At 37.3% G+C, this 25,358-nt stretch overlaps 2 protein-coding genes across 2 annotated transcripts; both read right to left on the bottom strand.

Moving 5' to 3' along the window:
• Window positions 1-13,364: 13,364 nt before the first annotated feature.
• LOC140016768 (uncharacterized) lies at window positions 13,365-14,862 on the bottom strand. The gene is made up of 2 exons (XM_072070557.1): window positions 14,824-14,862; window positions 13,365-14,012 (listed from the first exon to the last, which is right to left on the bottom strand). The coding sequence occupies exons 1-2, from the start codon at window positions 14,860-14,862 to the stop codon at window positions 13,365-13,367; spliced, it is 687 nt and encodes a 228-aa protein (XP_071926658.1).
• A 3,982-nt stretch (window positions 14,863-18,844) lies between these two features.
• On the bottom strand, window positions 18,845-20,118 carry LOC113702182 (uncharacterized). Its single transcript, XM_072072209.1, has one exon. It carries the CDS (start codon window positions 20,061-20,063, stop codon window positions 19,422-19,424), a length of 642 nt encoding a protein of 213 aa, XP_071928310.1. The 5' UTR covers window positions 20,064-20,118; the 3' UTR covers window positions 18,845-19,421.
• Window positions 20,119-25,358: the final 5,240 nt, after the last annotated feature.

The following is a 25,358-nucleotide window of genomic DNA, read 5'->3' on the forward strand; positions in this document are numbered from 1 at the left end:
GATTACCTCCACTATCGTGTGAGCTAGCTCCACGGCTTGAGTTTAAGCCACTGTCTAAACACCTCAAATACGCATTTTTTGGAGAAAAAGAGACATTGCCGGTGATTGTAAATTCTGCACTAGATGAGGAACAACTAGGCAACCTCTTCCGTGTTTTGAGAAAGCATTTAAAGGCTATAGGATGGACGATTTCTGATATCAAGGGAATCAGTCCAACTATTTGTATGCACGGGATTTTGATAGAAGAAAATTCTAAACCGGTGGTTGAAACTCAAAGGAAGTTAAATCCAAACATGAAAGAATTGGTAAGAGTAGAAATCCTTAAATGGCTGGATGCAGGTATAATTTTTCTAATTTTTTATAGTGTTTGGATTTCTCCTATTCATGTAGTGCCAAAAAAAGGGGGGATAGCCATAGTACATGGTAAAAATGATGAAATGATTCCCTCTAGAATTGTGGTTGGGTGGCGAGTTTGTATAGATTATAGAAAAATGAATACAGCCACTAGAAATGATCATTTCCCTTTTCCTTTTCTCGATGAAATGGTAGAAAGATTGGCCGGATATGAATTTTATTATTTCTTGGATGGTTTTTCAGGATACAATCAAATAGTCATTGCACCGGAAGATCAAGAGAATACCACATTCACTTGTCCTTACGGCACGTTTGCATTTCGAAGAATGCCTTTTGGACTGTGCAATGCACCGGCCACCTTCTAACGATGCATGATGGTAATTTTCTCTGATTTTAATGAGAAAATTATGAAAATTTTCATGAATGATTTTTCTGTATTTGGATCTATTTATGATCATTGTCTTAACAATTTAGATCTAATTTTGCAGAGATGTGAAGAAACAAATCTTGTATTCAATTGGGAAAAATGTCACTTCATGGTTTGTGAGGGTATTATTCTAGGCCACAAAATTTCTTCAAAAGGTATTGAGCTTGATTAAGCCAAGATAGAGGTTATTAAGAGAATGCCTCCACCTACCAATGTGAAAGGCATTCGGAGTTTTTTTGAACACGTGGGATTTTATCGGTGGTTTATTAAAGATTTTTTCAAGATTGCTAAATCTTTATGTGAATTACTTGCAAGAGATGTTTCTTTTCACTTTAATGATAAGTGCTTATTTGCTTTTAATCGGTTGAAGAAGTAACTTGTCTCCGCACCCATAATAGCATCACCGGATTGGAGCTTACCATTCGAATTGATATGTGATGCAAGTGATTTTGCAGTTGGAGCTGTTCTTGGGTAAAAACATGATAAGTGACTTCATATCATTTATTATGCAAGTAAAATGTTAAATGAAACCCAAATTAACTATGCAACAACAGAGAAGGAGTTGCTAACAGTGATATTTGCATTGGATAAGTTTAGATCGTACTTAGTAGGATCTAAAGTTATTATTTATACCGATCATGCAGCACTCAAATATCTCTTAAATAAGAAAGATACAAAACCTCGACTAATTCGATGGATTTTATTATTACAGGAATTTGATTTGGAGATCAAAGATAAAAAAGGATTCGAGAACTTAGTCACTGATCATCTTTCTAGATTGGATAACATGCCTCAAGAAAACCATTCATCCATTAAAGAAGAATTTCCATATGAGTTTTTAATGGCAATTTATAAGTCACCATGGTATGCTGATCTAGTTAACTTTGTAGTTAGTGGAGTGATACCAAGTAATTTGAATTTTCACCAAAGGAAAAAGTTCTTAAATGATGCTAAACATTATTTTTGGGAGGAACCATTCTTTTACAAACATTGTTCAGATGGGATAATTAGAAGATGTGTTCCGGAAGAAGAGGTACATAGTATTTTAAAGTATTGTCATACCCTTGAAACGGGAGGTCATTTTAGTACAACTAAAATCGTAACAAAGATATGGCAATCTGGATTTTATTGGCCTACTATGTATCGAGATGCTAGAAATTGGGTTAAAAGTTGTGATCATTGCCAAAAAATCGGTAATATCTCAAGAAAGAATGAAATGCCTCTAACTACATATTTGGAAGTTGAGCTATTTAACGTTTGAGATATTGATTTTATGGGACCATTTCCTAACTCATTTAATAATAAGTACATTCTTTTAGCAGTTGATTATGTCTCTAAATGGGTGGAGGCCATTCCTTCACAAACTAATGATGCTAAAGTTGTACTTAAATTTCTTAAACGGAACATATTTTGTAGGTTTGGAGTCCCAAAGGCAATAATAAGCGATCAAAGTAAGCATTTTTGTAATAAAATTATTGGCACTTTATTGTTTAAATATGGTTGTAGGCATAAAAAGTCACTCCCCTGTCATCCTCAAGCCAATGGTCAAGCGGAGTTGGCCAACCAGGAAATTAAAATTATTTTGGAGAAAACTGTCAATCGATCGAGAAAGGATTGGTCAAACAAGCTTGAAGATACTTTATGGGCATATAGAACGGCATTTAAAACACTATTGGGAATGTCTCCATATAAGCTTGTTTATGGGAAAGCATGTCATTTACCTGTAGAAATAGAACATAGAGCTTATTGGACTATTAAAGCTATTAATTTTGATGTTAAATCTGCAGGCGAAAAGAGAATGTTCGAACTAAACGAATTGGAGGAATTGCGGTTAATCTCGTATAAGAATGCCAGGATTTACAAAGAAAAAGTGAAATTTTGGCATGATAAACACATTCTCCCTAAACATTTTGAAGAAGGGCAAAAGATGTTATTGTTTAATTCAAGGCTTAAATTATTCCCTGAAAAGCTTAAGTCTCGATGGTCCGGGCCATTTGAAATGGTTCGCATATTTCCTTATGGAGCAGTGGAAATAAAAGGAGAAAATGGTGCCCCATTCAAAGTAAATGGTCAAAGATTGAAACCCTATTTAGCCGGAGAAAAGGTTCCTAAAAGAGTGATTTACTCCTTAGGAAATACAATAGAGAGTTAAAGAAGCTGTAAGAGAGTCGAGTTTAACGACTATAAACAAAGTGCTCGTTGGGAGGCAACCCAATAATAATAAAGTAGTTGTGTGTTTTTATGAAGTTCTTGAATTTTGGTGTGATTTAATTGATTAATTAGATGTATTTCACTTGTTTGTAGGGGGTACCGGAGTTTCAACATCCATCTTGAAGGTGCATTTGAAGAACAAGTGTAAAAAGAGAAGTTTTCTTACCAAATTGTGTTTTAAGTGTTTAGAATTCCCATTCATATATGTAATGTGCATTTCAAGTATATTCAAGTGAGTTTCGGTGCTAATATGTTTATAAAATGCTCATGGACTCATTTGATGTGCATTTCATGCCTAAAGGTGCCATTTGGGTGTAAAAGTGCAAAAAAATGATCAAAGAACCTCACCCCTCGATTTGCAATGCAGATATGTTTGATGTGTTTTGAGAGGTTGGATATTGTGTTTATGGTATATTACACTTGCGTGGGGGATTGGATTTGATAAAAAGTTTGACCTTTGTGTAATTTGGAATTAACTGAAAAAGGGAGGAAAAGTTTAAAAAATTGCAGTTTCTGCAATTAGTGCAGAAATGTGCTGATCTGAGCTCGGATTTGACAAAACCCAAACGGATCGAGGGCTCGGATCCGAGCTCGGATCGGTTCGCGGTAAGAGCAAAACCGAGGCTGCGGATCTGCATTTTTTCAGTTTCTTTTTTCTCTTTTCACCGAAACCCTAACCCCTCTCATCAAATCTTCCATTTTCTCCATTAATCTTCCAATCGTTCAGCATAAAAACATCCCCAAACCTTTTGTGATCATTAACCCCAACTTGTTTCGCATCAAAACAACATCAAAGAAGGATTTTAATCTTCTTAAAGAATTTTTGGCTGAACTGAAATTCTTCAATTTGAGGTCGAATTTGGACTGTTTTCTTCCTCATTTTTGCATCATTACCATCCTCTTGCATCATCCTATACATTTGAGGTAACAATTTACAATTTTCTTTGAGATTTCATAATTTTCAATTTTACATTTTTCTAGTTTTTGGGCATACTTTGGTAATTGCTTATATGTTGAAATTTTTTAATATAATTGTGCTACATTGTGCTCAAATAGATTGTTACAACTATTTTTATGCTTATTTTTTAAAGAATTGTGGATTTGGTATTATTTTGTAAATATTTCTTCTCAAATTTTAAGTTAATGCACATGAACTCTTTAATGAATTAAATCACTCCTCTATGTGAACTACTTGCATGCTTAAAATTGTGAAAATTGTTATTATTGTGATATTTTTTGTATATTTTTCTCAATTTTTAAGTTTAAGCATGTTTAATCTTTTGCTTGAACATCCCTTGTTCTTAGAGATAATTAGCACTCATTAAGAAGAATTGGAGCTCATTAGTTGGTATTTTTGTGATAATGTGTATAACCAATTGGTATGTAATCCTTAAAAAAAATCAAGAAATAATTGGACCGTACACTCTTGAAGTGATGAATTTGATCTTTTAAAAGTCCTTTTTACTTTGAAATTATTCTATTATTAAAATATGCATCAATTCTCAAGAGATTGGACTTTTTAATGAGATTCTAACTGAAATATGATGTTCAATTGTTGAAAGTGGAATATTCAAGCCATCTGTTGAGAGTGTGATTGAAATTGATATTATACATGTGCATTTGTATTTGAAGTGGTTTAAGTAGAAACTTTGATTGTTTTTTGGTACATTTTGGTAGGGAATTTAGCTCTTTTTCAAGGGAAAACTCTGCCGAAATTTTCTTAAATTCTTATTTAACATGTGTGAGCAAGTTTATATTGTTTCTAATGATTATTCATCTTGTTTGTGTATAGGGACTATGGCTCGCACAAAAAGGTCTCGTATTTGTACTTCTACACTTTCTTCGAGCGAGGAACGAACTCCGTCACTCGAAGAGTCACCAATTGAGGAATCTCCCTCGCCTGAATCGCCGCCTCGCTCCAGGCGTAAGACAGCGTCCACTAGCCGTGACGAGCCACCTCCGGATTATGATACCACTAGATTCACGTCGCTGAGAATCAACAGTGGTACGAAGCAGGCCTAGACAAGGAGATTATCATTGAGAAGCACTTGGCACCGGAGGTGGACGATCATTACAAGATTTCCACGGCATTCAAGCGACTTGGATAGGAGAACATATTTTGATTGCCACGGCATTACTACCCCAATTTGGTCCGGGAGTTCTATGCCAATGTGGAAGACAAACATAGCCACAGTGGCAACCTCATCGTCTCCTGGGCCCGAGGCTAGAGGGTGGCCATCAATAGGGAGACGATTGCACGGCATATCAAGCTCAAGAATGAGGGTGTGGACGTGAAGCTGACCAAGGAATTCAAAGCACTTGATCCATGGCAAGTGGGGGAAGCTGTGGCACGTCTTAAGGGTCAGTATCGTGAGCGAGGCAGTTTGAAAAAGCTCATCGTATATGCCGACTCCTTCGAGTATAGATACCACCTGATCTTCTATCTCTTCGCCTTTAATGTGGTACCGAAAAGGAGTGGGAAAAAGGAGCTTCGAAACAGTGATTTATATTTCTTGGATAAGATGATGCATGGCGTGGGTAGGTAGTTGACTGGAATTCCTCTGCCCAGCATCATCATCAGTTACATGCGGACCACAACTCGCATGAGAGCCGGCGAAACTTGTTTTGGGTTCCCTCGCCTGCTCTCCCTTATTTTTGAGAAGTTCAAGGTTCCTCTTGGAGCCGAGCGAGCGATCGTCACTAGGGCTACCGAGGAGGTCAATGCCTCAATACTCAAATCCTTGGGTATCCCTACTGACTTTGGAGTTTCTTTGGTGCAGAACATTGGAGAAGCATCAACCTCTGCTCAGCCTCCACCTTATACTCAGCAGGAACCGGTACTTCTAGAAACGGAGGCGCAGCAGACTCTCCCTCCTCCCATTCCACAACCACCCCCTCCGCCGCGATCCAAGTGGCAAGAGATCCTCAATGCCATCTGCTGTATGGAGACACGTGTCATGAAGCGCATTGATCAGACGGAGCGACGGATGACGGAGTGATTAGACAGGCATGATCACCGTCTTCGGGCGATGGAAGATCATTTCAACATCCGCCGGTCACCTACTCCGACTCCTAACCCTGAAGAGGGACATCTTGGCATATCTCATGGTCCCCAGGGAGCTGAGGAGACCGTGGATCCTACTTCTGAGTAGCCATGAAGATGTAGTGCCAATTGGACTTTTGAAATCTTTTGTTTCTTCGTTTTTCTTTTATTATGTTGAGTTAACCTTTGAAGTTTTATTTTTTATTTTTTATTTGACTCATCTTGTGCTACTTATGTTTCTTCGTATCCCTTGTTTCATATTGAACAGAATTTGGATGTTCGTGAGGATTAGGGGTTTCAAATTGCATCACCACTTCTTTTGAGGGAAGTACTAGTTTCTTTTACCTTCCTCTACAATAAGGACATTGTGCAATTTAAGTGTGGGAGAGGGATTACTTTATCTTATGGGTGATTGTGTCTTGAAGTGCATAATTTTAGTTGTTTATAGTTTAGAAATGTTGGAATCATATTTGGATATATTGTTATAAGGATAATTTTCTTGAACTTGAGGTTGTTGGCAGGGAGTTTTGTCCATTTATATGGGAAAACTCTGTCAACATTTTTCCAAAATATTTTTCAATATTTCATTCAAATAATGGCCAAAATGTTCAATTTTAAGTGCCTAATTCTTCTAGTGGATAAAATGTTATATATATTTTGGGAAGATTTAGTCTTCATTTGGCTTGGAATTAGTTATTATGCAATTAGAATTTTTTTTTTTACATTTTAGAAAGTATATTAAGTTAAATAAGGAAAATTATGCTTAGAATTTTGCATGTTTAATGACATTTTTCATTTTTACTTAATTTTATAAGTAGGTGATGGATATAGTCAAAATAAGGCCAGATTCATCCTGCAATTATGCTTAGAGGGAAGCTTTCCTTTAAAATATATATATTATTCTACTCCAATAATTCATATACTGAGTGACCGGGGATTGGCATTTACAAATGTCGACATTCCCGTAAAAAGGTATTGAAATTAAGAGTATGCTTAGCAATTTGAATAAGTGAAATATTGAGTAATCGGGAGTTTTCACCTAAAAGTGTCGATTTTCACTATTTAAAAAAGCATTGTCACTATTTAAGTAAAATGAAGTATAAATAAATCCCTCTTAGTTATGAAAACTTTGATGGTTATATGATGAGAAAGGCCATAAATTGACTATGTGAATTACTTGTTGATGAAATTAGGTTAGAATGAGAGATTGAGTTGAATTTGTTGAAATTAAGGCATAATTATCCTTCTTTAATTTGATATTATGAGTATTTAGTGTAACTTGAGAAATGGCATAATGATTGATTTCTAGGTTTTTGAGAAATTAAATTTGACAAAAGTACGTATATTGTTTTATCTCTTGAGTCATTGTAGTAAGTTTCGTGTGAATTGCTTGAGGACAAGCAATGATTCAAGTGTGGGGGAATTTGATAAGTGAATATTTAACATACATTTTGTACAAGTTTGGCATGAACTTTTGGTATGTTTTGAGAAGATTAAAGCCATATTTGAACTTTTTTGGTGATAATTGCTTAAATATTGTTTAAGTGTTCAAAATTTGATAAATGAGTGGATTAATTGTTAATTTTGTGAAAATGTGAAGGATATTGATATATGAAATTCATGCACGAGATGACGAAAAATATAAGGATCATTTGGAGGATAAAGTACAAGGATACTAGGAGCAAAAATGAAGAAAAAGGAAAAGAAGTAAAAAACTGAAAATTAACCAGCACAGGATCCGAGCTCGAATCCGTGTGAACAGATAGAGATCCGAGCCCTCGTCTGTATTTCTGGAGCAATGCATCCGAGGTCAAATGATCCAAGCTTGGATCCATAAGAGAAAGGCCTCTATTCAACCTTGATCTGAGCTCGGATCGTTCTCCACCCCTCGGATTCGAGGCTCGGATCTGCTTTTCTCTTCTGCAAGTGGTACAGCCGTTTTTCTCACATTTCACACAACTTTTCAGCTATCTTGGGAGAGAGAATTCGGTGGCACATGCTTCTGCAACAAAAGGAAAGACAAAATAAGTTATTGACAAGTCAAAACAACATATTTTTTGACTTCCTTTATAAAATTTGAGTGGTTGAAATCATGAAGAAAAAAAATAAAAGTGCCTTTCTACCACCTTTTATGCAGAAACATAAGGGAGAAGCTAAAAAGAGAACCGAAGGTAGCTAGTTTTTCTTCTTGTAACAAGTTTGTCTCTAGCATAGGAGTTATGGAAGAAGCACTTGGAGTTTTCACTTGAAATCATCTTGTACAAGAACATAGTAGAAATTTGAGGGCTTTACCATCAATTGGCTAAGCTTTCCTTTATCTTTCTTGTACTTGTACTTTATGATGTTTTGCATTAATAAACTTGTGAGTTTGGTTGTTATATCATTCATGAGTAGCTAAACTTCTTAATCTAGGGAGTAGATGAAACTTATGGTTAAATGATATGAATTGAATGTGATTTACACTTGTTTTATCTTATATTAACTTGTCTATTTGTGCAGTTGTGATTACTTGTTATTGATTGATCACCAATAGTATGTTTATGGTTGTTATTGTTCAATGAGAATTGGTAGTAACAATGGAAACACATACGTAGAACTAAAGTTGTATGTTCATGAAAATAGAGATACACTTAAGTGGATTACTTAGCATTTCATGAAGAAAAACAGAGTAGAACTAGTATTTCACCATGAAAATAAGGAAAACTAAACTACTCTAGGTCATTTCATCATGAAAATGAGACTTGGTAAAATTGGAAATGAATCCCTTGTTAAACAAGAATAATAACAAGAGGTAAATCCGTTCATTTATGTTGTTTATGCCATAAGTGGAATCTACATCCCTAGATTCATTCTTGAGTGAAATTTCTCCATTTGCATTTAGCATTTGCTAAGTTAGATTTGTAGATCAGATTTGTAGTCAATAGCAATATAATTTCTCTGCTAAACTTCATTCATAAGTCTAAATAATAGAGAAAGTAAGGACCTAGTAATTGGTTAATTTGCTCCTTGTGGGATCGACCCGATACATACCCTACATTACAATTTTGGTATACTTCCAGTTAACGGGTATAAAATCGGATTTAAACTTGTATTGATATAAAAGTTCCATCAAGGGTAAATGTAAACCAAGTTCACATAACCTATCCGGTACCGGCAGCCTCCCCAGCAACAATCGTAACATGAAGAATGAAACTTTCAAAGGGAGCTGAGGATGCCAAATTCTATGAAAAATCATAGACTTGTTACGGGCTTGCCTAATATCCTGAAATGTCGAAGCTAGAGAGAAGTTTCCAGATGTCGTGGGCATCCAAATAACTTCAGCTTCACCCCTTTTTTTTGGGACTGGGTGCTCTAAAATGGAGGGCATCATTTCCCTTGGCAATGTCTGATATAACCGATTCACATCCCAATGTCCATTGATGATGAAATTGCCAAACGACACATTAGGGACAACCGTTGCTCGGAGAAACAAAGTACCACATCCCAACCAATTGTCGTACCAAAAATGACAAGCTCCGTCTTTGACAACCCGTAGCATAAAGAGCTCCACTTGTCGACTCACATTGACCATTCTCCGCCAGAGTGCCGAGTCCATTGCCCTGATTTCTACCTGACAAGGATGTAGAAGTCTACAGTACTTTGTTTTCATGAATGAAACCCACAATGACAAACCCTTTCTAAAGTTCCACCAGAGCTTGAATGAGAAGGCTATATAGACGTCCTGTAGCCTCCGGAAGCCAACTTCTCCCTCATATTCGGGATAACACATATGAGACCACCGTGTCCAGTGAAATTTTGACTCCTCGGGTGATGACTCCCATAGAAAGGTCGAGAAAGCCTTTTCTATAGTTCTAAATACCTTACCTGGGATAACCGCAGCTGACAACAGATGTACTGGTATCGATGCCAACACATGTTTGATTAGAACTATCTTGCCTCCAAAGGAAAGCATCCTTGATTTCCATGACATAATTCTCCTTAGAATAAACTGACACACTTCCCCAAAATATGATGATTTACATCTCCCAAAGTAGAGTGGGAATCCCAAATAACGTATCGGAAATGATTGCCAGTTAAACTTGGTGATACGTTCAATCAACCTTCGTCTTGCCGGTGATAACGATGGATGTGCTAAGTAACAACTTTTTAGCACATTTATCAGCTATCCCTAACTCCTTTGATACGCATCTAGCACCTGTATGATAGCATTTAGAGAATAAGAGGATCCATTTGCAAATATGAGAACATCATCCGCAAACACCAAATGAGTTATAGAAGGACATGCATACGGGACTTTGAAGCCCACAAAACCCGATTGCATGGCAAGGTTATTCAATCCTCTAGATAATACCTCAGCCCCTATAATGAATAACGCAGGCGATAATAGGTCACCCTGACGGAGTCCTCTCGTAGACTTAAAGAAACCATGTGATGCCCCATTTATAATGACCGAAAACCAAATATTAGAGATCAATCGCCATATCAAATCAATAAATCTTTCCCCGAAACCAAACCTCCTGAGAACATCAATAATATGATCCCATGCCACCCGGTCATACGCCTTAGACATGTCAAGTTTCATTACCACATTGCCACCTCTATTCTTTTTTCCAATACCCGAAACTAGCTCTTGAGCTAGCAGAAAGTTTTCTGTTATATTACGGCCCTTCACAAAGCCTGTCTGCTGGGGTGAAATAATTTTGGGCAATACAAAAGCCACTCTATCAGCTAAGATCCTGGATAACAATTTGTTGAAGAAGTTACACAGATTGATTGGCCTAAATTGAGAAAACTCCTGGGGATTTGGCATCTTCAGAATTAAGACAATGGAGGTAGAGGTGATAAATCGAGGCAACTCTGCTCCACAGAAAAATCTGAGTATTGCCTTGTAGACATCTTGGGCGACAACTTCCCATGCGAATGTAAAGAATTTGCCTGTAAAACCATCTGGGCCAACAGCACTGTCTCCATCCATTGACCTTAAGACTTGGTAAACCTCGTCAATGGCAGGCACTTCTTCCAATTTTCTATTGTCCTCTTCGGAGATTATGGGTGGAATTAGGTGTCGCATATCAGAAGATGACTCCAAATAGCCCGTGAAGAGGTTAGAGAAATAATTTATTGCCTCAGTAGTTATATCAGCATTCGAGTCCACCCAAACCCCGTTTGACTTTTTGATGCGGTGTATCATTCCTTGAACCCGTCTCTGCCTCACTACCGCATGGAAATACCTTGAATTACGATCTCCCTGTTTAAGCCATTTTACCCTGGCTTTCTGGCTCCAAAATTGCTCTTCTATTGACAATGCATGCCGCAACTCCGCCTGAGCCTTGCTAAGCTCAACCTGACATTCCTCCGATACATGTTGATCCATAGCTTCCTCTGACCGTTGGACCGCCATTTCTGCAGAACGCACAGCATCAAATACATTCCCAAAGTGTTGCTTGTTCCATGTCTGAATAGCCCTCCTCGTTGCCAATAATTTAGAGCACAAAACACGCAACGGAGATCCACCCACATCTTGATTCCAAGCCTATCGAATGACCTCCAAGAGTTTAGGTTTGGTTGTCCAGACATTCAAAAATCTGAAAGGTCGCGGCTTATTATCTGATCGATCCACAAAAGAAATTTTCAACGGTGCATGATCCAAGAGATATCTTGCCAGGTGAAGTACAGAAATTACGTCTGAGAGATCTGAACAAGCCCTATTGACTAAAAACCTATCCAACCTCTTTGAAACCCGAGCTCTACCTCTTCGATTATTAAACCACGTGAAGCTAGCTCCTGAAAAGCCTACATCAAAAACCCCCGTCTCTTCCATAAAAGACATGAAATCCGGCCCCTCCGTTATAGCAAACGGAACGTCCCCCCCTCCCCCCGATTTTCATGAGGTGCTAATATAACATTAAAGTCACCCCCAATACACCAAGGGAGAGAAATTGGCTTATCATTTAATAAGGTGCACCATAAGACACGACGCTCCTCCACTGAACACTCCGCATGGACAAAAGACATGACGATTGGAGTAGAAAGCAACTGACTTTGAACGTGTATAGAATATGCTGCTCTGAATTACCAACAATGGAACACACAAAAGGACTACTATAGAATACCCAAATGTCACCCGATAAATTAACAAAGGTATAATCAAATAATAATCATAGATGAATGGACTCAATTTTGGACACGTCTAGCTTTGGTTCACAAATCACAACAAACTTAGTATGGTGAATACGTACTAATTTTATCAATCTTCTTAGATTAGGGGCTTTAGCTACCCCTCTAATATTTCAAAATATACCACTAATCATGAGAAAAAACCTGGAATGAGTTGTGGGATGATGTCGCTGAACGTAGCTATCTGTCGGATGGGAAACAAGCTCGCACACCCTTAACACGTTCTTGTTGGCGATCCCTCTCAACGACTACAGATTGGTCAATGTTTAAAGTGTGTACTGATGGCTTCACCAACCTCTCACGTGTTACAACCAATCTTGGAGATAAGTTTCCTGCGATAATTGGCAACGCTCCTTCATCAACCTCATTGGATGGGGAATCTTCATTATCAACCCCACGCAAGTCGACATAGAGATTGTCTATCTCAGTGGTGTCGGCCTTTTGATAAAGTTCACCTTTCAAATACTGCTCCTCAATAGGCTGGGACCGCTAACATTCATGGCCATTGGCATTATCGGTACTTTGATTTATCAAGCTAGTGGTGTCGGCCATTTGCTGCTGAACTTCTCCCAAGGTTTGCTCCACTAGAATCTAGGACCCCTCACAATCATGCCCATGATCCTCCTCCAGTTGGTCTGTCATTTTCGTATGATCCTTATGCAATGGTCCCTCCATGTCATCATCAGCAATCGATTGTCTCTTTGCATTAGCTGCAAAAACGTGTGTTTGTCGTCCCTCCTTGGCAGCGTGATCTTCAGCTGCAACATCAGCAGGTCCACCAGATTTCTCTATTGCAGCTTTTAACGTTCCTTCTTCTTCAACCTCACCAGTAAGTCGCTCATCTCCAGGAGCTATCTTATCCTCTATTGTTACTTTCCCTATAGCTTCTGGGTTGCACATCCCATGCTGAATTTCGGGAGCAGCATAGTTTGGCTTATCAGCAGGTCCACCAGATTTCTCCATTGCACCTGTTGACGTTCCTTCACCTTCAAACGCACCAGGAAGTCACGCATCTTCAAGAGTTTTCATAACCTCCATTGTTATTTTCCCTTGAGCTTCTGGATTGCACACAGGTGTAATAACTAACCCATGCCGATTGTTCCCAAGTAATTTTGAACCATGCTGCAGCCGTTTGGTTTGATTATTGTGATGTCAATATCCACCCTCGGTGAAGTTCTTCTTGCAGTTCTCAGACAAATGACCCAATCTCCAGCAAGATGAACAATATGTTGGCATGTTATCTGGTACAATTCTTTGCCAAAAGCCTGATTCTCCTTCAACAGCTACCCAGATCCTCGGCATAACAGGTTTCGCCACATCGATCTCCACACACACCCTAGCAACACTAGGATGCGTCCCAGCAGCCATTGCCGAATCCAGGAACAAAGGTCTTCCTACTGGAGATAATATGGAGAACAAATAATGTTTATCAAAATAATGAATAAGTAAATTTGGAAGCTCAACCCAAACCGGTACCAGAGATGACTCTCTAAGCACATGAAACTCCCTGGTCCAGCGAAATACACGCATCGGAAATTTATCCAATTGCCAAATCCCTCTCGTCCAAATCCTGTTAAAATCTACTTCAGCAGAGCACTTAATCAGAACATGCCTATAGTCCATCAATCCAATGGAAATGTGGTCTTTTAGATTTAACAAAGCAAAGAACTTGCGAATATCCTCTAACGAAGGTCTCCCATGAGAAAATTTTCCAACCAAAGTCCATCGAAACGGCGCCGCAAGTTTTTCTGCATCTGTTCTGGAGAAAATGACCGCAGCTTCACCTTTATAGACAGTTGCCTGTCAAATTTGATTAGAAGATGTTGAAGGCTGAGAGAAAAGTTGGGAGAAAGATTTTTTTTTCTGTAGGAGATCCTTGCCCCTCAGCTGACAGCTGAAGGGCAGCCATGCAACGAAGAACAAACCCAAAGAGATTTTTGTAGAGAGAATGATAATTGGATTTTTCAAATCGCTTGCTCGTAAAAAATGATACAATGTCATTAATTTGTAGTGTCATTCTTTATCTCATTAATTTGGTTAACATTGTCATTGATTGACTGAAATAGGATAAAGTTGATAATTTAGAGAGCAAAGTGTTTAAGATTGAGAGTTTAGGAGGAATATCTCACCGGTCTCCGGTGTGGATTTGGAATGCCATCGCTCCTATCAAAATGTCATTCTTTGTGTGGAGGCTGATTCACAATTTTCTGCCTTTGGAGGAGAATTTACAGCAGAAGGGAATCAATTTATTATCACGGTGTGTATGCTGTCAGGCAAGTACTGAATCGGGGATCCACGTCTTCCTTGATGGTCCAGTGGCTGGTGCTATGTGGGAACATTTCTTCAACGTGTTTGGTCTGAAAAGGCTACAATTCTTGAGTGTTTCAGCTTTGTTGCTCCATTGGTTTCTTTCGATAGCCAAGCGTAACAACAATCATATACGGGTCGCTCTTCCGATTATTGTCTTGTGATTTATTTGGAAAAGACGCAACACAGCGAGGTTCCAAGGGGTAAATCACTCAGCGGTTCAGGTTGTTTAGGAGGTGGAAGGTTTCTTACAGTAACTTGGGAGAGCACGGGTATTCAGAAGCGATTCTTTCCTGGGGGATACGGACATTTTATGGGTAGCTTTAGCTCCATCAGGTGCCATTTCGCATCGGAATGTGGTTGTATCTTGGAGTATCCCACCTCGGAGTTCTCTAAAGCTTAATACAGATGCTAGTGTAGTGCGAGGGGTAACCGCTGGGGGGGGATTGGTTAGGAATCATCAGGGGGAGGTGATTTTCTATTTTTACAAGATTTTTGGTGATGCAGATGTCTTGACGGCGGAGGCCCTCTCCCTTCCTTTTGGTTTGACATTGTGTGTACAAAGACGTATGGATGGCTTGGCGGTGGAAGTCGATTCTGCGGTGTTGGTTAGGCTGATTCACTCGAATTCGCTGGCCAAATGGCCTCTATGCAATACACTCCGGTAGATCAGGAAAATAGTAGCTCAGGCTACAATTCGGCTTTCGCATGTCTTCAGAGAGGCGAACGGTGCAGCCGATAAATTAGCCGGCTTGAACCTGGGATCATAGCGAGTTTTCAATTCACCTCAAGAGCTGCCAGCTGCGGTTAAAGCCATAGTAGCTTTGGATTCAATATCGTTTCCCAATTTTAGGACACAATGTAACAGCCCCACCTTCCCCCAAGGCGAACCAAAGGGGTTAGCGGACTGCCTGTCCAGCTCTCGTCAGGACTAACGGATCAGTTCACGTCGATCTAATACGTTCCGGAACATACCCACGCGCGTAAACAAGTCAAAATCACAAAATAAAAAAAAATGAAAATCGAAGCCGATGATGAACAGTATCGGCCACGTCAGAATCCAGATACTAGGCCGAGAGTAGCCAAAATTTTTCTTTTGCCGTTTGAAATACGAGTTGATCCGAAATTCAACCAAATATCAACAAACATACATACATTGAAATGTAACATTTACAAGCCAAAGCGGCATATCAAAAATCATTCATTACGAATATACATGTTCGGTTTGCCAATCAAAAGAAAGTGAACCCAATACACATTAGGGTTTCATTCAAAGAACTATCCAAAAGATACATTTACATGAGCTCAACTTGACAACCAACAAGTATAACCTTTCCAAAAGTGGTCATTTCCTGTAAGGAAAACAAATGGAACGGAATGAGCTTAAGCCCAGTGAGTTACTACCACATAAGCAACAAAGAGCATATAGCATAACCTTTCATTTCAAGTACACAATTAAAGAATAAAACAAGTCGGTAAAAGGATACGGACGGCTCTCAAGAGCCCATTTCCACGCTTACATTCTTGATCCAATCTCATTGACTCTCCGTCAACGTTTATGAGTACCAACCGTAGAACCCACTTCACTCCCATCCCTTCCACCAAACATACCCCAACCGGACCCGCACTCCAATCAGTAGCTTTTGGTAATACTCGAGTTTACCGGAATCAAGAGTCTCATTACTACAAGATTCCCCAGTACAGTCCCCGTGGCATGTCAATTTTCACGACCAAGCCCCCGCCGGCTCGATTCAATTGACTACCAACGGGGTTGAGCTCAGTAGTACAGTAAGGCCATTGGATACTCGTCCAAACGACACCAAATCAGTTTTCATGAAGTGAATTCAATATCTCATATAGCAAGTGCAGTATATCAGTGAAGCGGTAAACAGTCATTAACGGTATCACAAGGGGTGAGGACGGTCAAGTACACCCTCACCTCAATCAATTCCAATAGCCAAATAAGCCTTCAAGGCATCAAAATCACATATAGCAAAGCCACATTGTAACATTCAAGTGAGTAGTATACTCACCAATCAAGTAAGTGTTGTTTCATGCACGTCCGTAAAAAGTATTTCGTGAACCACCGTCACGCCCTAGAACACGCAAACAAGTACAATGAGACTCGATAACGAGTCATAAAGCAATGCCAATCACAACCCCAATAGGGTTTTATAAACATATACAAGCATCATAGGCAACCAGAAAATCAGGAAATGTAACTAACTTGGCCCTAACAACAAAAACAGTTTTGTCCTCATTATGCGGTAATGGTACAAATTGCGCTATGCTTATCGGATGAGGGTGCAAGACCCACCATCTCGAAGCTAAAAGACAGGGCTACAACAATGTAGAAGGCCACTCAGTCCAACTCCTAGCACAACTAGGTCAAATATGCAAAATACCAAACCAGAACCTTAATTGCAGGTTTACAAGTTACACTATGCTGTAATTAGTCCAACTCAGTCTGTACAAGTCCAAATTCATTGATTCCAAAGGCATACTGTAGCTAAGACATCAAGTTACATTTCATCAGAAGACCTCAACAACCAAATCCAAAGAAATTCCAGTCAAAACAGCCGATTACAGGCGCAGTTCGGCCATCCTGATGAACCCAGAACAGCAATAGTAATTTCGACATTTCTCACTCTACACTACTCCAAATGACCTGAAATTTTACAGGCACCTCAAACACATCAATACCTACAACTTTCATGTTTTAAGCAAAGGCCAATTCGGCCTCTAACCATGAGATACAAAACCGAACAGAATTGGGGATATAAAACCCTAACTTTCTCAAATTCCTTCCAAACCAGAAATTGGTTACAATTATCTATCATATACACCTACTAGAGTCATTAAACATCAATTCCCATCATCAAGGATAGCCACAACATCACATTCATATGAAACCATAAAATTCTTCAATAAATTGAAAACTTCACCAATTCATCTCAAACCAAGAAATAAACCACAAATTTCAGCACTTTAGCTACCACTAAGCACAACTTAAGCTTCATTAGGTGTAGGAGGAAGTTCAATCACCACTTACCTATAACACAAGAGAGGGAGAGTTGTAGGACACCTTAGCTTCCTTGGACACTTCCACAAAATCACTTACTAGCACCAAATGGAGGGATTTTATGGAGTAGAAACAAATTTAAGCACTTGGTTTGGATGATTTGCACTAGATGGAGAGTTTTTCTTTCTTCCTTGCTAGAGAGGGCCGGCCACAATGGTGAAGATATGGTGATTTTTGTGGTAATTTAGAGATATTTAATCAATGGGTCAATTAAGTCAAAAAAATGAATAGTTGTCATCCACTCTTAAAGTGACACTTGTCACTTCATTTAAAGCATTTCTATCCTTTTGTTTCCTCTCACATCAATCACATCACATCCTCTACTTATCTCTTAACACCCGGTAAAGTTCAACCAGTATCCGAAACTTAACCTTATTGGCCGAATTTTTCCGAACTTTTCGCACTAGTGGGTCCCACGTCCATTATATATTCTTAATTTTTCAAAAACTATCCAATACTAGAAAAATCATCTAAAAACTATAATTACTCATAAAATCCACCAAGAAAAATTTCCTAAGCCAGAAAATGCAGAAAACATGCAATTAAAGGGGAAAAACCCTAGGAAAATTATTAGGGAAAATACGGGTTCTCACACACAAGTTGTAAGGGAGTAAGTACTCCTTGTTTAATGTTCATTGTCTATTGAGGTAAGGTTTGGGCCACCTCTAGAATATTGTTTTTCGTTCTTACATGGTAATAAAAAAGTGTACACGTTGTTATAAAAAAAAATAAAAATTGAGAGTTTAGAATGCAAATTATGCAAAATTAAAGTTTAGAGTGCAAAATAGAAAAGTGCTATAAGTTTGGAGATGCAAAGTGGAATTAATCCTTGTTGCCGTATTCTACGCAGTTTATGTGACCAATATTCGTTGTAACTAACATGTGCATTTTATAGAAGAGAAGTGTTGAAGACCCGCGTCCTTCATTTTGTACTATGCCTTGTATCAGCAGTACTTCCAAAGTCTTAATCAGGTCCACAAAAAACAATTCAAAGGGAAAACTACCAAGTAATTAAGGTTTTGGGGCGGGGCCAAAGGTTGTGATTTATCAAATTTCCTACGGTTATTGTATTTGTCATATAATTGGATGTATAATACTGCAGTATTAATATTTGGAACAAAAAGCTAATATATATGTGATTCCATACATTCAGTTGCAACAGCATAGTGCAACTGTACACCGTGTTACATAATAAATACACAAATCGCACCTACCGTACCAACATCAAACCATAATACCCGTGTCCATCAAATGATTTTTTTTTTTTTTTTAGAGCAACTTCTTAACACTTTTATTGATAGGAGCAAATTTTACACACTGAGAAAGATCAATTCGAAGTACAGCAATCAACTAAAAAGGTAATAAATCGAACACAAAACCTCCATGTCCCATTCAACAGCAAACTAGCTCCAATTGTCCTTTGTTCTCAGCCCTTCATCCGCCTACTTTTCCGAATTGAAGGCATCCCTAATCTATCAAGGCGAATTGCCCCACGAGCCATAGTTGGGAATGAATTAAAGGACTCGTAAAGCTTGACTTGATGCTCTGGATGAGATACGCCCATGTTGGACAACGCATCAGCAAATGATTACTAATTCATGCTTCGATCAAATGATTACTAATTCATGCTGTGCCGATCAAGACACATCTACTAATATTTACCTAAAAATAAGCAGTTTCCAAATTTCAAGACTACAACTATTGTTTACCTACCCTAAAACAATGCCATTCTGAAGATTCTGTACATTTCAAGCATAACTTGATGGATGATTACAACAAACAAACAAAAGACTTCCAAAAAGTCACATATTTGCATTGCATCAACATTCGGCCTCTCCTTGTTTTCTTTCAAAACCTATAAACCTACAGGGCGAATACCTAATTTTGTACTCAGTGATGGTCTCAAGTTTCGGCGACCAAGCATTGTCTTTAGACCCTACCATTTGATCATAGTGTTTCTTCAACTCCGGTGTACTACAAAGGAAGCCATGACTAGGACTAAGAGATCTGCTATCTTCATCACCTGTTTCTTGATCTCTTGTTAGAAGCTTAATTATGAATTCTGGCCTGACCTTGATCAAAACCCTTCCATTTGTACCCTTCACATGTTCAAATGGGCATTCCTTGAAATTTACAGCGGCTGGTTTCGAACCAGATGAGATAGATCTTCTTAGGGTTGCCAAAGAAGAAGCTGAGAGGACATTATTTGTGAAGCAATCAAGAGGGAGAACAAAGTAGGTTTCCCCTGCGATAAGTTCATCATCTATGTCTAGTACTGGAATTGGATGACCTATGAAGAATGAATCTGCATGACAAACCATATGATCTGGGAACTCGAACATAATCTTTCCCGCTGAAGCCTTTCCAGCTGAGACAACCCTTGTTTTGCCTCCATAAAATATGAGCTTCACTATCGAACTTGAACTTAGTTGACAACAATAAGGAGATATAGCATTTCCCATCTCTCAGAGTTAGTCTTGGAAGAAAGAAGATGGTTTGTGGCTATTTGTTTTGGCTTTGATATATGTCGTATAAATGGAAAGAATCTTGGAAGAAATGAGGATTTGTGGCTTTTAGGACTTCCGTCGGTGGTCAGCAATGGTGGCTTCCAAGTTGCAAATTTCAACCATATGTGGTGTAATATCAAATGCACTTGTGATTATCCGTACATAGATTTATTAGGATAGTCATTTTGGTTTCTTTGTTGATTATGATGGATAAAAGTCTCCCTAATCAAACAAGAAAAGTCATCGATCCCTATCTTATTTGTTTCACGTTTGAGTTTGACCTTGATAAGGTAGAAGAAATGGAAATCCACTGGTAAATAGAGTTTGACATTTGGTTTTTCACTTATCTGATTTCTTTTTTCCACGGACAAGAGTTATTTGAAAGTGGTGATTGTGGTGATAAAAGTACAAGGGTGGAAAATATCCCTAGTGTTTTATCTTAGCAAAAATTAGTTTTATCATGTGAACAAACCCCTGCAAAGAAGTTTTGACCTTCTATATATACTTTGTGGCAAGGTCGTCTAGTTGAACTTAATTGGGGAGGTTGAAGATCGCTATTTTTTTTTCCTTTTTCTTCTTTTATAAAATAAATTCATTCATATAATAACTTAAACATATTGTTCTAAGTTTAATTTCATTTATTTAACTGCATAAATACATCAATCTATCTTATGCTGAAAATCTAACATTTAGTAGAGAATGGAAGCACACGTTACTCCTAAAACGAGCACAAAATCTGAGGATGTAATGTAGCTGGAATGTGTACAGATAGTTACCAACTTATAACAAAAGAAATTTCATAGGGTCAATTCCATTCACTGGATGCATCCAAATTCAATTTAAATTTGTAAAGAAGTTTCGTAGGATGTTGTGTACTAGCTTTTAGTACAACCCAAAAAATTCAAAAGAAGTATACAAAATTTGAAGAAAGACAGAATAGTAATTGCTAGTTGTTCAACTTGGATCCTATGAACTTGACGTTATTCCACAGTCCATAATTATAAGTAGAATAATATAGGAAGAGCAGGCTACCTTTTTTTATATTAGACAATGTGGAGTACATTGACGTGGTTACAAATTTAATGTTTGAACAAAATCAATGTACCTTGTCCAGTATGCTCCTACGAACACAAACAGAAAGAAAATTTATGTCGTAGTACTGATTTTATTTTGAACTGCATTTGTATCAATCGACCAATTTAGCCTGAAATGAGCTCTACAATTTAAAATTTCTATCATAGTGCTTATTTCTATTTGTTGGTTTATATGTTTCCTAACTTTTCTGGGGAAATCGTCAATCCCGAAGAGGAAATGCAACTCGAGAATCGGAACACGAACATAAAATTTGTTTCCAAAGGCAATAACTACATAATCAACCATGTTTAAATGGTGTATACATATACAATTGGACTTGTGATAATCGCTGGATGGATTTATTAGGGTACTCATTTGGTTTGGATTTCGATTATGACTGATAAAAAGTCTCCCTTATTAAATAAAAACAGGTCCCTTATTAAATAAAAACAGGTCATTTGTGTGGTTATTTGATTCACGTTTGACCTTGGATAGAGTAGAAGATTATGGAAATCTACTGGAAAATAGACTTTGACACTTGGTTTTTCAATTATTTGGTCTGTCCAAGGACAATTTCCATTGGAAAAAGCTGACTGGAGTGAAATATTTACAAGCAAGGAAAATATCCTTATCTAAATACCTTGGAAAAATTAATTTATTTAGATAAATTAATTACTCGGTCTATCTAACAGGTGCCACCCACTAAGATATATTTTAGGTGTTATATTTTTTGAAATGTAAGATTAATTAATGAAAGTAAATAAATACAAGAGATGATAAGTAAGATTAAAGAGGGAAAATATATAAATACAAAGGAAGGTAATAATTGTTAGTATGTGTATATATATGGTAATTTAGATGGATATTAAGTATGTTATCAATTACCTTATAGACACGCATTAGAAAAATCCTTAATTATTGGAGAGAAGTTTGACCTTCCTATTTGTACAAGATATATTACCATTTAGTAGGGGATAGGTTCAAGATCGTGGTCTTTTTCTTTTTCTTTTTATTCGTTTTTTAAAAGATTTACAAATAATTAAGAATGGAAATTTCACGGTCGTCAAATCCATTAGCTAGGTACATCCATATACAATTTAAATGTCGTAAGAGGCTTGGAAAAAGCCAATAATCAAGCTATTGTTTCGAAAAAGATTGCCTATTACCTTTTACTTTTCAGAGTCAATATTGTTTCATCTCCTCTATCCCAATTTTTTACATCGATCCCTATTCAGCATTCTATTTTATCACCATGTGTAACTCTGCATGTGAATATATTGTGTTATATTTGTATACTTGCAAAAGAAAAAAGAAAACAAGAAGAAGAAATATTGACACAAGAAATTAAATAAAAGATCTTGAACTCGTTAAAATCTCCAAGGAATTAAGATCATAAAATCATTGAAATTTCAAAGGAAGCCCTCACGAACCTTCATTGACTAAAGATTCAACCCACATGAACAGTTGAACTAATAAATGATCACAACCAAATCGAAAGGACAATATATCTACGTAGTCCAAGTTGGCTAGCAAAAGTTGGACCATTCAACTGTGCTAGGTCTAGTCCCTTCATAATTTGGAAGATCTCCTATGTTGAATTTTGTTCAGGGAAATGGGTCCATTTGATGACCGTTTAGTCATGTGGGTTAATTATCATTTTGCATTGGTTCTTTTCTTTTTCTAATTTCCTTTAAATGGTTTTTCAGGTGATTATATTTGCTGTTCAGAAAGAGCAGTGATGGATAGAAGAAATAAAAGAATTGGATATATATAGTCCAAGGATATACATATATAAGTGTGTGTATTCATCTTGGTACAAGAGCTGGATTGTCACCATATTGATTTCTCTGTTCAACTTCATTTTTCTTATTTTTTGTAACATTTGATGATTTTCACCAAAACCAAAAAACGAAATTTGTAGATACAGATTAGTTCCAGACCCAATAATACCCTAGCAATCAAGTGAGGATGTTTGGTAAGCGTTATTTTTGCATATTTCTAGTGTATTTTATTATTTAGTTCTTGTTATGTTTTAATCATTTTAATAGCTAAATAATTTGGTCTCTAATGAATTTAAAAGTGAGAAAAATTGCATTTCTATGGATATAAGTGGTGAAAACTTCATGTTTTTATAGGTTTTAATGACTTAATCATCAAATGAAATAACGAGAGAAAATGTTGGATGATTCTTGATAATTTGACGTTATTTTAAGTAAACATGAAATACAAAATATTCAAAAGATAAAATACAATCAATTTCAAATGAAGAAAAGATTAGTTGTCCTGACATGCTCTAGGATTTTGGTTATAACTTAAGATACAAGCATTTAGAAATGTAATTGAGTCAAGTCGACCTCTACTCAATAGTAAGAGGTATTGTTCAAGTTCGAGCGAGTAGCAGAAATGAAGTTCGAACTCGAACTCAAAAAAATATTCGAAAACTCGAGATCAACTCGATTATCCTCAATTTTCTTGTGAGTATGATCGAGCTCGAGTACTTGACTCAAGCTCAAGATCTTTGTCCATTTCCAGAATTGCAGAATATAACTCTTCATGTAAAATAGATTGAGCAAGCCTAATTTCTTGATTAAGAATAGGCTATTAGCAATTGAAATAAGTTAGAACATTTGCAATTAGTTACAAGAAAGGTTCATATCCTATTATGCAAAAATGGAATTTAGGGGAAAAAAAAAAAGCAGCAGTTGTAGAAAGTAGAAGTTATAAATTAAGCATGTCTGATTAGTGATCACTGATGATTACATTAACATTTAACAGCCAAGTAGCTAGCATCAAAATAATAGCCCAAAACAAGAGTAATTTACTACTGCAACAGCCTACAACTTGCAAGTCTTACACAAGATAGTATCTTATCACCAAGCCAGTACCAAAACAATTTCAAGAATGTAAGTGGCAATAAACCGCCTAAAACAAGAGCAATTTACTACTACAGCAACCTACAACTTGCAAGTCCACACAAGAAAATATCTTAGCACCAAGCTAGCACCAAAACAACTTCATAGATGAAGCAGCAAATGAGCAAAAACAAAGGCAATAGCAAGAAATGCCCCGTAAAGCAGCCATCCAGCCATGATCAACTCCTACCACCAAGACATTTAAATATTTTTTTCAACTAAAGTGACACATTAAAACAAAATTGAATGACTAAACAAGTAGAAATTTAGAAATGATAGACCTAAATTACCTAACTACACCCAAAGTTGGATATCAAACTTGTGGCATAACTAAAACATTAAGTTGCATAACTACAGAGGAATAGAGGAATAAAAAACTAACCATTAAGCTGCATAACTACAGAGGAATACGACTTACCTACTAGTCCTGCTCTTGCGATGAATGCCGAACTAGTTGTCGAAGTGTCATGTGGCTCATGTTCTTTTTCCATCTTTCCCCTGAGCTAAGTTGCATAACTACTGAGCAATACAACTTACCTACTAGTCCTGCGCTTGCAATGGATGTCGAACCAGTTGTCGAAGTGTCATGTGGCTCATGTTCTTTTTCCATCTTTCCCCTGAGCTATCAGATTATTCAAACCCCCAATTTCAGCCTCTACAAATAATGAAATAAAAGCCCCAATTTCAGAACTTAGGGTTTGAAGAAATTTTCAGAAAATGTTTGAAGGGATGCAAATAATAGCAAATAATTAGCTCAATACCTTTTTCTAGTTGACGACTAAAGCTGAAGAGAGAAAATGTAGCAATGGCAGATGGTAGATGGAAAGAAATGAAGTCAACCCTCTAGCAAATACAACAACAGCAATGGCCACTAGATTGATGCATTTGTATAGGTATGGACCGTGTGGTAAGATGCACTGGTACATATGAGTGGTAGCAAGCGGAAATCGAGCTTTTAATCTCGTCAAAGATTTGGACTCTCAGAAGTTCAGACAAGGAGGAGAAGAGTAGCTTAGTAGCACTTGGAAGAAATTAGTGATCGATTGAGGAGGAAAGAGGAATTAGGAAATGCCAATTTTGTTTTTTACCTCTAAAATTATTTTTTTTCTTTTTGAAATGACTATATGACCTATAAATATTTTTAAGTTATAGCCAACATTTTGGTAATTTAGACAACTCCCGAGTCTAAAAGAGTAAAATTGCAATAACTAAATATATAATTTTTAATTGATTAATTTGTACTCAGTAAGGCTCGACGAGCCAT

The sequence above is a fragment of the Coffea arabica genome, chromosome 1e (assembly GCF_036785885.1).
Source record: "Coffea arabica cultivar ET-39 chromosome 1e, Coffea Arabica ET-39 HiFi, whole genome shotgun sequence".
Classification (NCBI taxonomy): Eukaryota; Viridiplantae; Streptophyta; class Magnoliopsida; order Gentianales; family Rubiaceae; genus Coffea; species Coffea arabica.

Coding starts and splice junctions, on each gene's coding strand:
- LOC140016768 (XM_072070557.1), bottom strand. CDS start 14,862: ATGGCACCTGATGGAGCTAAAGCTACCCATAAAATGTCC. Junction 14,013..14,823: donor AAGCTACCCATAAAATGTCC/GTATCCCCCAGG, acceptor CAAATTTGACAG/GCAACTGTCTATAAAGGTGA.
- LOC113702182 (XM_072072209.1), bottom strand. CDS start 20,063: ATGGGAAATGCTATATCTCCTTATTGTTGTCAACTAAGTTCAAGTTCG.